Raw genomic sequence first — 11,987 nt, forward strand, 5'->3', positions numbered from 1 at the left:
GAGAAAAAAAAAAAAAAAGTTGGTTACATTCTGTTAGTTTTGGTATTTCTTTGCCCCCAAACCAAATCCTCCCCCCAAATAAGCAACTGAATTAAAAAATAAATAAAAGAAAAAAATTTAATGTCTTCCAGTTCTCAGAGCTTTGTATAACACCATACAAAATTATTATCATTTAGGGTGATTTTTTTCACTAGCCCTAAATTTTTTAATTGTAATATACTCCTTCAGAAACTCCATTTAACTGCTTAATGATTCCAGTCTACAAATAAGCATAGATTTTGCTCTGTTGTTATAAATAATTGAATTGGGGGAAAAACTATAGTAAGCTAAACAGTCATTCACTGCTCATGAAAGATCTGAGCTGTTGATTGCTTGTCACAGCAGAGAAAAAAGGTGACAAGCAATTCATCTTGAGGTGGCCTTTGTCAATCTACTAGCACTTCTGTAACCTTCCCTAGTTACTCTGTGGTTTAGACTTGTACTACTGTAAACCTTGGATCAATTGACCAAAAACAAACAAAAACAAAAACCTGCCATCTAGGGTATTGAAAGAAATTCAATAAAATAAGATGTGTCCCATACTTAAGGAGAGCCATAAAAATCAAACTGTTCTTTAACAGGTTGAATTTAGAATTTTCTGTTAATCAATCAAAAACAGTTGGGAGAATCAGCTCACCTTTTAATTGAGAGTGTGAGAAGGAAAGAGTAAACATGTTAACTTTAGTAGCAAGAGTGCTGCTCTAAGGAAACTAATATATTAAAGGAAATCTTATGACACACAAGTGGACTTTTATCCCATTTGATGCCAATAGATATGTATACAAATCATAATCCACAAGGAGTGTTTAAGGGCAAAAATGTAGCTTCCTAGTATATAAAAGCTAATGAGCATTTGAAAAAAATACAATATTTGTACTCTGAAATTAAATAAAACCTTAGTAACAGGGCTGTGTGTGAGTCTGCTGGTATCTGCTCAAGAAGGGCCCTATGCTGGCACCAGAGGAACGTTGCTTGTCTAGGTGGTTATATACTGCAGAGCTGGTTGGAAGACAGGTCACAACTGGAAAAGCCAAAGAAAAGCTTCCATTAACACCAACTTATCTCAGGGTTCTTGTTCTTGGAAATCTTCAGCTTCCTGAAATACAAAACAAAAGTTTAAATGGATAATGTATATGGCAAGAGTGCAATAGGAGTACCTGGCATTATGAATACATATATATATGATCTATTCTCCATCGTGAAGGAAAATATTCGTAAGTATATTTGTCCTCTTCTAACTTAACTTTTAAAAGAAATTTCCTGATCCTTATTACATATTTCTCTGAGTCAGTGTCCTTAATTCATAGTCTCTGCCTTGCATGGACACTTGGATGATCCATAGCTGCTCACTCACATGCATTCATTCCTCTCCCTCTCCCTCTCTCTCTCTCTCTCTCCCCCCCCCCACCATCACCCCAACCCCTTTATTATAAACAAAATCAAATATACAGGGGCTTCCCTGGTGGCGCAGTGGTTGAGAGTCCGCCTGCCGATGTAGGGGACACGGGTTCGTGCCCCGGTCCGGGAAGATCCCACGTGCCACGGAGCGGCTGGGCCCGTGAGCCATGGCTGCTGAGCCTGCGCGTCCGGAGCCTGTGCTCCGCAACGGGAGAGGCCACAACAGTGAGAGGCCCACGTACCGCAAAAAAAAATCAAATATACAGAAAAGTAAAGAAGGCAGTGTATGGAATTCACTGTCACTTAATTTTAAAGTTTTTTTTTTTTTGCCTTATTTGCTATAAATACATATATTGGTGGGGGCTAAAGTTTTTAAAACAAATTACTGACATTTTAACCCTAAATACTCCAATATGCATTTTTATAATAGGGATATCTTCCTGTGTAACCACAATACCCTTATTATACCTAATAAAAGTTAACAATAATTCCCTATTGTCCAGATTGAAATTTTTCATATTAAGACTTGCCCAATGTCCCCCCAAATCTTTTTTATAACTAGTTTATTCAAATTAGTATCCATCCAGTCAGGGATTGTACACTGCACTTGATTGTGTTACTTCTTTAAACTTTTTTTTTAAATTAGGGTATAATTGCTTTACAATATTGTGTTAGTTTCTGCTGTACAGCAAAGTGAATCAGCTATATATATACATATATCCCCTCTTTTTTGGAATCCTTAAATTTTTTTCAATCTTAAACAGCCTCCATCTTTATTTTCCATGACTCTGGCTTATTAGAAAATCTGCTTGATTTTAAGTATAGCCCTTGGTAAAAATCTCTCTGACACCAGATTTTTTTTCTAGGTTTACAATAGAACCATTTTTCTCCATATTCTATTTTATAAATCCTTGAGAACTTTCACTGGAGCTTTAGGCTATAAAAATGTGGCTCTTTTTGCAAATAATAATAGTGGACCTACTTCAGAGAATAGAAGAAATTGTGATCATATGAAAAATAAATCATCCTACCTTTTAAGCCTAATAAACCTAAAAAGTGGAAAAACAAAACTAAACACCACTAAAATTGGATTCATAGTCCCAATAACTAAATGAGAGTAGTAGAAATCAATTCCAAATAATACAGAAGTTCTCCTGTCAAAATGTCAAGCATATCTATTGAGTCACTCTCTTAAATGCCATGATTAGGTTACAATAAAACAAAAGAATAAAAGCAGATATTCTTTCATTTAAAAAAATTTATTTACATGTTGAAAGTTAATTTATTATTCTTTATGGTGGTAAATATAACCCCAAAGCCTCAAATAATCATAGAATTCTCTCAGCTTTACTGGTAGTAGGGTCTAGCTTCCTATCCTTTGCACAAAACACACTCAAAGGGGAAGCCATCGATAACACAAGAGAAGCCTTTTATCTCTCTGCCCAACTCCTCTAATTTCATACAGGAAACACATATCATATAATCTGGGAGATCCACAGTAGAAATGAGCCATATAAGAAAGCTAAGGAGGGACTCCCCTGGTGGCACAGTGGTTAAGAATCTGCCTGCCAATGCAGGGGACACGGGTTTGATCCCTGGTCCAAGAAGATCACACATGCCGCGGAGCAACTAAGCCTGTAAGCCACAACTACCGAGCCTGCGCTCTACAGCCTGAGAGCCACAACTACTGAGCTCACGTGTTGCAACGTATGAAGCCCATGTGCTCTAGGGCCCACGGCCTGCAACTACTGAAGCCCTTGCCTTAGAGCCCGTGCTCCACAATAAGAGAAGCCACTGCAATGAGAAACCCGCGCACTGCGAGGAAGAGTAGGCCCTGCTCACCGCAACTAGAGAAAGCCCACGCACAGCAACGAAGACCCAATGCAGCCAAAAAAAGCTAAGGAAAGAAATGAACCCATTTGTGAACCTTACCATATAATAATGTTAGTCTGTGTCTTCTAAATAAACAGAAACCTTTTTTTCTTGGTTGAGCTTTTCTTCTTCTTTTCTGTAACATAGAAGCAGAAACCAATGTCAGGGGAAAAAGGCAAGAAGCAAGGGAGGCAAATCCTACAAAGGTTCAGGTGTGATATATTCCCCCAAATTTGGGGAAGAATTGTATGCACCTGGGAGTAGATCCAAGCTTACAGAGCATTAAACCTATTAGCGCTATCTAATAATACTCATACCTCCACATGACCCTGGGTATCTGAACTTAGACACTTTTCAGAATATTTCTAGAAGACAATATTATTTTGGAACTCCAGGTTTAAAGCAGACACCTTAGTTTACCATTACTATTCTACCTCTAATTCTACTTCCTATTCAAAAAAGAAAAGCATAAAATAAAAAATAAAACAAACAAAAACAAAAAAAGAGTGACCTAGAAGTCAACTTTATTGATCGTATTCTATTCAAACCAACTCAGAGTTGGGTTCATTAGTCTCCTTAAAAATCAATTCTATTTAGTAAATATTTCTTGAGGAAAAGAAACAAATGGTGCTGGGACAGCTGAAAATTTACAACTGCAAAAGAATAAATTTGAACTCCTACTTCACACCATATACAAGAATTGATTCAAAATGAATCAAAGACCTAAATGTAAGAACTAAACTGTAAAACTCTTAGAAGAAAACATAGGCATAAATCTTTTTGACCTTGGATTAGACAGTGGTTTCTTAGATATGACACCAACAAAACAAGCAACAAAAGAAAAAAAAGATAAATTGGACTTCTTCAAAATTTAAAGGACACTAATCAAGATAGTGTAAAGGCAACCCACAGAAGGGGAGAAAATAATTGCAAATCCTATATATAATAAGACGCTTTTGTTTACTCCAAAATATATTTTGAAAAACTCGTAGGGCTTCCCTGGTGGCACAGTGGTTGAGAGTCCGCCTGCCGATGCAGGGGACACAGGTTCGTGCCTTGGTCTGGGAAGATCCCACATGCCGCGGAGCAGCTGGGCCCGTGAGCCATGGCTGCTGAGCCTGCGCGTCCGGAGCCTGTGCTCCGCAACGGGAGAGGCCACAACAGTGAGAGGCCAGCATACCGCAAAAAAAAAAAAAAAAAAGTCTTAAAACTTAACAATAAAAAGACAAATAACCTAAATTTAAAGTGGGCAAAATATTTGAATAGGTGCATCTCCAAATTAGATATTTAAATAGCCAATAAACACATGGAAAGATGCTCAGCATCATTAGGAAAATGCAAATGAAAACTTCAATGAGATACCACTTCACACCCACTAGATGACTATAATCAAAAGGACAGACAATACAAGTGCTGTTGAGGATGTAGACAAACTGGCACCCTCATACATTGCTGGTGGGAATATAAAATGGTGCAGCTGTTTTGGAAAACTGTCTAGCAATTCCTCTAGAAGGTAACACAGAGTTACTACATATCCCAGTAATTCCACTCCTAGTTATATACACGGGAGAATTGAAAACATATGCCCATGAAACTTGTAGATGAATGTTCATAGTAGCATTAATCGAAATAGCCAAAAAGTGGGGAAAACCTAAATGTGCATCAACTGAATGGATGAACAAAATGTGGTATATGCATACAATGGAATATTATGCAGACACAGGAAGAATGAAGTACTATAACATAGATGAACTTTGAAAGCATTATACTAAGTCAAAGAAGCCAGACAGGGCTTCCCTGGTGGTAAAGTGGTTAAGAATCCGCCTGCCAATGCAGGGGACACGGGTTCAAGCCCTGGTCCGGGAAGATCCCACATGCCGCGGAGCAAATGAGCCCGTGCGCCACAACTACTGATCCTGTGCTCTAGAGCCCGTGAGCCACAACTACTGAATCCTGTGCGCCTAGAGCCCCTGCTCTGCTACAAAGAGGAGCCACGGCAATGAGAAGCCCGCTCAGCGCAATGAGGAGTAGCCCCTGCTCGCCGCAACTAGAGAAAGCCCGCGCGCAGCAACGAAGACCCAGCACAGCCATAAATAAATAAATAAATAAGAAGCCGGACGTAAAAGGTCACATATTGTATGATCCCCTTTATATGACATGGCCAGAACAGGCAAATCCATAGAGACAGAAAGCAGATTAGTAGTTGTCAGGGGCAGGTGAGGGAGGAAAATAGGGAGTGGTGGCTAAAGGGTATGGAGTTTCTTTTGTGGAGGTGATGAAAATATTCTGGAATTAGTGGTGATGGTTACACAACTTTGTGAACATTAAATAATGAATTCTATTATATGTAAATTTTATCTCAATAAAAAAATATATTATGCACCTTATATCAGCATGGCTGACTTTGCTAGGCACTAATTCATAGAGCCCCTGCTGACAGCCCAGTGGTTCTTAGAAATGTATGCTTTACATTAAAAGTGAGGAATATCCAGGACTTCCCTGGTGGCGCAGTGGTTAAAAATCCGCCAGGGAACAAGGGTTCAAGCCCTGATCCGGGAAGATCCCACATGCCACAGAGCAACTAAGCCAGTGTGCCACAACTACTGAGCCTGCGCTCTAGAACCCGAGAGCCACAACTACTGAGCCCACCTGACACAACTACTGAAGCCCGTGCGCCTAGAGCCCGTGCTCCGCAACAAAGAGGAGCCACCACAGTGAGAAGCCCGCGCACCGCAACGAAGAGTAGCCCCCCTCGACGCAACTAGAGAAAGCCCGTGTGCAGCAACAAAGACCCAACGCAGCCAAATATTAATTAATTAATTTTTTTTAAAGTGGGGAATATCCTAGAAAAGCTTTATATAAGTAAATTTTTATAATATCAAATCCTGCATAGTAAAGAAAGCTTATAATAAAATCTTCTATAAAATTAAGAAACTAAAGTTACTAGACCCACAGACATAGAAAACAAATTTACGGTTTGTTTGTTTGAAAGAGTGGGGAGGGATAAATTAGGAGATTGGGATTAACATATGCACGCTATAATATATAAAATAGAGAACCAACAAGGACCTACTGTATAGCACAGAGAACTATATTCAATATTTTGTATTAACCTATAAGGGAAAAGAATCTGAAAAAGAATACATACATATATATATATATATATATATATAAATCACTTTACTGTACACCTTAAACTAACACAACATTGTAAATCAACTACACTTCAATTTAAAAAAAGCTAAAGTTACTAATTCACACCCTAATTTATCCATCCTGTGAATTTGAATTCTGTTATGTAAGATTAACTCAAGAGGAAGAACATCTGTCCAACAATTATTTAGCCCCACTATAAAATACCAAGAGTTGCCATAAAACAGTGTTAAAAGAAGACTTTCCCAGAACTGCCCAGCCTTACGATTTTATCTCCACCACTTTATGAGCTCTTTCAGCCCGTCGCTTTTTCCGGAAATGCTGGAAGAGGACCACCACAATTACTATTATGACCATCAGTGCACAGGCGGAGCCAATGGCCAGGGCCAGGAAGTGGATCTCAGAGAAGCGTACTGTAAGGAGAAAAGATCAAGTTGGGGTTCTGAAAAGAGGACGACTATAATGAAATCTAAAGATATTCATCCTTTTTTTAAAAAATAAATTTATTTATTTTATTTATTTATTTTTGGCTGCATTGCGCCTTTGTTGCTGTGTGCGGGCTTTCTCTAGTTGCGGCAAGCGGGGCCTGTTCTTTGTTGCCGTGCACAGACTTCTTATTGCGGTGGCTTCTCTTGTCGCGGAGCACGGGCTCTAGGTGCGTGGGCTTCAGTAGTTGTGGCACACGGGCTCAGTAGTTGTGGCTCACGGGCTCTAGAGCACAGGCTCAGTAGTTGTGGCGCACGGGCTTAGTTGCTCCACGGCATGTGGGATCTTCCTGGACCAGGGCTCAAACCAGTGTCCCCTGCATTGGCAGGCGGATTCTTAACCACTGCACCACCAGGAAAGTCCCAAAATATTATTCCTTAAATGGAATCATTTAAGGGTGTATTTTCATCTTTAAATGAAATCTTCCTTTCTTCTACGATATTAATTTTGTAAAGTCTAGTAGCAGTAGAAAAGCCATACAGGGATTTCCCTAGCAGTCCAGTGATTAAGACTCTGTGTTTCCAATGCAGGGGATGCAGTTTCAGTCCCTGGTTGGAGAACTAAGATCCCATATGCTGCGTGGTGTGGCCAAAAAAAAAAAAGTAGGAAAAGCATACAGACTACTTTAGTGGTTCTCAAACTTTGGTTCTAGGAGTAGCAGCTACAGAATCACTTGAAAACTTTGAAATGCGAGTTCTATCAGGCCCCACCCCAGGCCTAATGAATTACAGGGGGCACCCAGCAATCTGTTTTAATTTGTCCTCCAGATGATTCTGATGCATGCTAAAAGTTTGAGAACCACTTGGCCAGTTGATCTACCTAGTGGGGTAAAGTTATTGCTGACCTAATCGAATCCAGTGTCTAAACTATTTCTCCCCGAATCCTTCTCTCCTCTGTCATGCAGTCAGTCATTTATTCAGGCTTATTAAGGGCCTATTATGTTCCAGGGACTCTGATGGAAATACAAAGCCAAAAGAGACATTACCTTCAAGGAACTCATGCCCACTGGAAAGATAGACAAGTAAATCAGTAACTATAGTCTAGTGGATATATGATGCAAGAGAGAACCCAAAGGGAAGGGTCCCTAAACCAGGCTAGAGTCTGTGAAGCCTGGGTCTCTTAATTTTTACCTTGATTTCTGACTTAAATTTCAATGAACCCTCAGAGCCAGAAAAGACATTAGAGAATATCTAGCCCAGGGGTTCCCAGCCTGGAGTCTATGAAGGAAGATGGGGGGTGGGCAGGGCACAAGCCCACAGAATCCATGTCATATTGTGTGTGTACATTGTTGTGGTAAACAGGGGTTATGGCATTCATTAGGTTCTCTAAGAGTAGTGATCCCAATATGTTGAAGAACCATGTGTTCTTATCTACCTGTTCATTTTGCAGGATAAGAAACTGAGAGCCAAAGACATTACATTACTTCTTTCAATACTCAAATGACTTCTCCAAGGTCATACAGCTCTCTATTGATAGGGCCTTGAAGGATGATACTAGGAATGAAAGGAGGAAATGATACCACTGTAGAGGCTTTTACGTTTTGGGTAGTAATGTTGTGTGTTGGTTAAGAGCATACAGCAGAGACAGCTAGGTTAAAGTACCAGGTCCTAAAAAAAAAAAAAAAAAATACCAGGTCCTGTGTGATTTGGGGTAATTAACTTCTTTGAGCCTCAGTTTCTTCAATGTATAAAATAGAGACAACAATATTCACTTCTTGAGTTCTTATAAAATATAAAATCGCTCATGTAAATTGTTCCACGCTGTGCCTGCACATAATAAAGTTTCAATATATGGTAATTATTATAATTTTCAGTACAATTCAAGAGTTTGGGGGGGTTTATTTTCATTACTTCATTTTATCCTCACCATAATTTTTGCCATATTATTCTCACTTTACAGGAGAAAAAGAAAAGTTATTTACAGCTGGTAAACTAGCAGTGACTCAAACACAAATTTACAACTTGTAAGTTTTATGGTCTTTGCTTTTTGTTGTCTGGCAGTTTTCCAGGTTGTCCTTTACAGAACTGCAGGCAATACAGTGCCTTAGTTTGGAGCACAATTTTGGAGACAGAGATGCTTGGGTTTGAGTTCTGAGTGACTCCATTTATGAGCTCCATGACTTTAGACAAGTGACTTAACCTCTATGAGCATTGGTTTCCTCATTAGTAAAATGGGTGGGGGGGGGAGCACACTAAGAGCACAATAAAATGATATGATATGTAAAGATTAGATATGATATGTAAATCCCCTAGCACATGGGAAGTGTTCAATAAACAATAACTACCCTTATTGGGATCTGCTTCCAACAGTGGTTGTGAGAATTAAATGAGATAGTACATGTCAAGAACTTTGGACAGTGCCTGATATAGAGTAGGTACTCAATAGTACCTTGTGAATAAATGAGTGAATGAATGGACCTATTGTGTTAGCCTTTTATCGGAGGGTTGCTTCCTCTCCCTTTCACGATCTCAATGCCATTTTTGTAACAGATTCCTTAGGTCCCTTTATTTTCTGTTTCTTTCCACAGCCAAACAAAGCCTTCCTCTTTTTTACCCCAGGACTCTTCACTCTCCCTCTGCAGTTTCCAGATCCAAAGGGTTGGTCCCTCTCTACTCTTTCAGCCATCACAAAAGTTTGCCCCTCTCTTTTCTACAAGCTCTCACGCTTTCCAAAACGATTTTTCTCTGCATCACCTACCAGTTTGCACAACGCTGAGCTGGATCTCCCCTATCAGCCCATCAACATCAGGTGGGTTCTTCACCTGGCAGGTGTATGTCCCATTGTCATCAAACTGTAGCTTCCAGAGGAGGATGGAGACATCGTACCGCTCAGGGTTCCCATCCCAGACCACCCGGTCCTTGAAACGCCCACTCATGGGTCTGAAAGGATCCACATGGTAGTAGAAAACCTAGAGAGGAGAAATGGCCAAAGGTCTTATTTGGTACCTGGGAAGGGAGGCTGAGATGGCAGGACCCGAAGAGAAATGCCAGCAAGCCTGACTGCCCCATCTGCAGCTCTCCTGCAAGAACCTCTTGCTTTCCCCTTCGCCAGCCTCTCAGTTCTGTCTGTTGATTTGTTTCCCAGCTTTACCCTGTGCTTGTTGCTAAGAAAAATACGGGAAGGGCAAGGAGAAATGGACTGGCTTCTTTTCCTAACTAAGGGACCCTTACTTACAAACTGCTCAGGGCCCCCATCTCGAGGACGGAAATTCCAGGTCACTGTTAGAGCATCACCCACAGGGGCAAAGCTGGAGAAAGTGCATTTTAACCGAACATCGGTCCCATTGACAGCCTCCAGCACACGGGGAGTGTAAATTTCCACAGCTGCTATTGGCCAAAGAGCTGCAATGAAAAAAAGGGAAAGGAAGGGTTAACAGGAGATGTGTATTAAGAGAATTTCTGCTGACACTACCAAAATAAAAGTATGAGTAGGGCATCAAACAGAACTGAGATGCCTCAGCTCTCACTCAAACTCACTTCACCCAGAGTCTGCATACTCCTACCTACAGGCAACCTTCACCCTCCCATTCCTTAAACAACTACAAATACCACACAGCGCTCTCGCTTTCTCCAAAGCATGATACCCTAGCCTCATGGTACCCACTTCAACACTGCTGTAAGCAAACTACAAACATCGGCAAATAAAATTGAAAGCAGAAACAAACCATCAGAACTAATCAGAACATGAATTAGACATGTATTCAGATTAAGCATTGTATGTTATGTGTCTGATGGTCCCCTAGCAGGTAAGTTTTCCAGAAAGTGTCCTTGTTGTGTGAATTTCACACTGTTCCTAGTCTTCTGCAGAAACTGAGTTAATCAGTCCCAGACAGTTTAGCTTGCCTGCGCCACTGGAACCTTTATACCACATGGCATTTTTTTAGCATGATATTTACATTTAGAATGTGCATGTTGGGGCAGTTACAAAGCCCCAGTGGGTCTCTCTCCTTAACAATGTCAGCTTTCCCAGTGCTGCCGAGAGCCCCAGGCAAGACCCACACACAGAAATCGAAGTGCTAGGTTCTGCCAGCAGTGGGAGGTTGAGAGTAACCACAAAAAATGGTGTGTAACCTGAGATTAGAAAACTCTCTCTGTGCCTGAATCACTGGCACCTGAGAACACACCTAAACCTGTTTTTCCAAAAGCAACTCCCCCAAAACAACCCACCACTTCAGTTTCACTAAAGTCAAAACTAAAATGAAATGCAACTGTGGCTCAGGCTCCAAAGAGCTCCAAAGCTCTTGCAACTTCTTCAACAATTAGCTAACTTTATAGGGTAGGCAGTGAAGGAGGTAGGCTCAGAGAAGCCCGCGAGCTCTTACCTGTGAGCTGTATGCCGAGGAGAAAAAGCACAGCACGCGTAGGGCTCTTGCCATACATGAGGGAAACCCAGCCCTGGCCCCAGAGACCAGACCGGGCAGACGGAGCGTTCCAGCACCCCGCCAAGGCCACTCCAGGAGGAAAGCGCACTGCGTTTTTCCGGAGAGGGGAGTCAGTCCCTCACCTATGGGAACCTGAGCACCCGTGCCTGTGAGTCATTCCTGCTCTGCCGGTGCTGGAGTGAAAGGTGGGGCCTCAGCTCCCAACGCCCTCCTTCCCTCCTTCCTTTCCTCCCTCCCACCCTCTGTGCTACAAGCGCGCCTGCAGAAAGTCCCATGCAGTCCTGTCTTAACTTTTCAGTTTATCTGGACCCTGGCCTCTGGATGGCCTTGAAAACAGCCAGAGGAGGTGGTGCCCGTCTGAAATGTCCCAGGCTGCTTTGGTTCTGGCCCACACACACACGTTTTTTTAAAAACAGGTTTCAGGCTCGTCTGAGAAGTGAATGCTGAACCTACCTGCAGTGATTCCACTTATCAAAGCACCTCCCTTGGGCCACAGCAGCGGAAACTGGGTTTCCAAATCCAAAGTAATCAGAATTCCTTAGGACCCTCTGTGCTCAAGAAGTCCTACAGTTTATACCCTCAATTTTAGCCAAATGTTACCACAAGGATTGCCGTACCTTTTCTAGCTGCTAGCTTTCCCCGAGACCCACGTAAAATA

At 41.3% G+C, this 11,987-nt stretch overlaps 1 protein-coding gene across 1 annotated transcript; it reads right to left on the bottom strand.

Moving 5' to 3' along the window:
* Positions 1-103: 103 nt before the first annotated feature.
* MPZL2 (myelin protein zero like 2) lies at positions 104-11,512 on the bottom strand. Its single transcript, XM_004273346.3, has 6 exons — positions 11,270-11,512; positions 10,123-10,289; positions 9,646-9,856; positions 6,728-6,875; positions 3,370-3,445; positions 104-1,135 (listed from the first exon to the last, which is right to left on the bottom strand). Exons 1-5 carry the CDS (start codon positions 11,325-11,327, stop codon positions 3,382-3,384), a joined length of 648 nt encoding a protein of 215 aa, XP_004273394.1. The 5' UTR covers positions 11,328-11,512; the 3' UTR covers positions 104-1,135; positions 3,370-3,381.
* Positions 11,513-11,987: the final 475 nt, after the last annotated feature.

This window comes from Orcinus orca, chromosome 8 (genome assembly GCF_937001465.1).
Source record: "Orcinus orca chromosome 8, mOrcOrc1.1, whole genome shotgun sequence".
Taxonomy (NCBI): Eukaryota; Metazoa; Chordata; class Mammalia; order Artiodactyla; family Delphinidae; genus Orcinus; species Orcinus orca.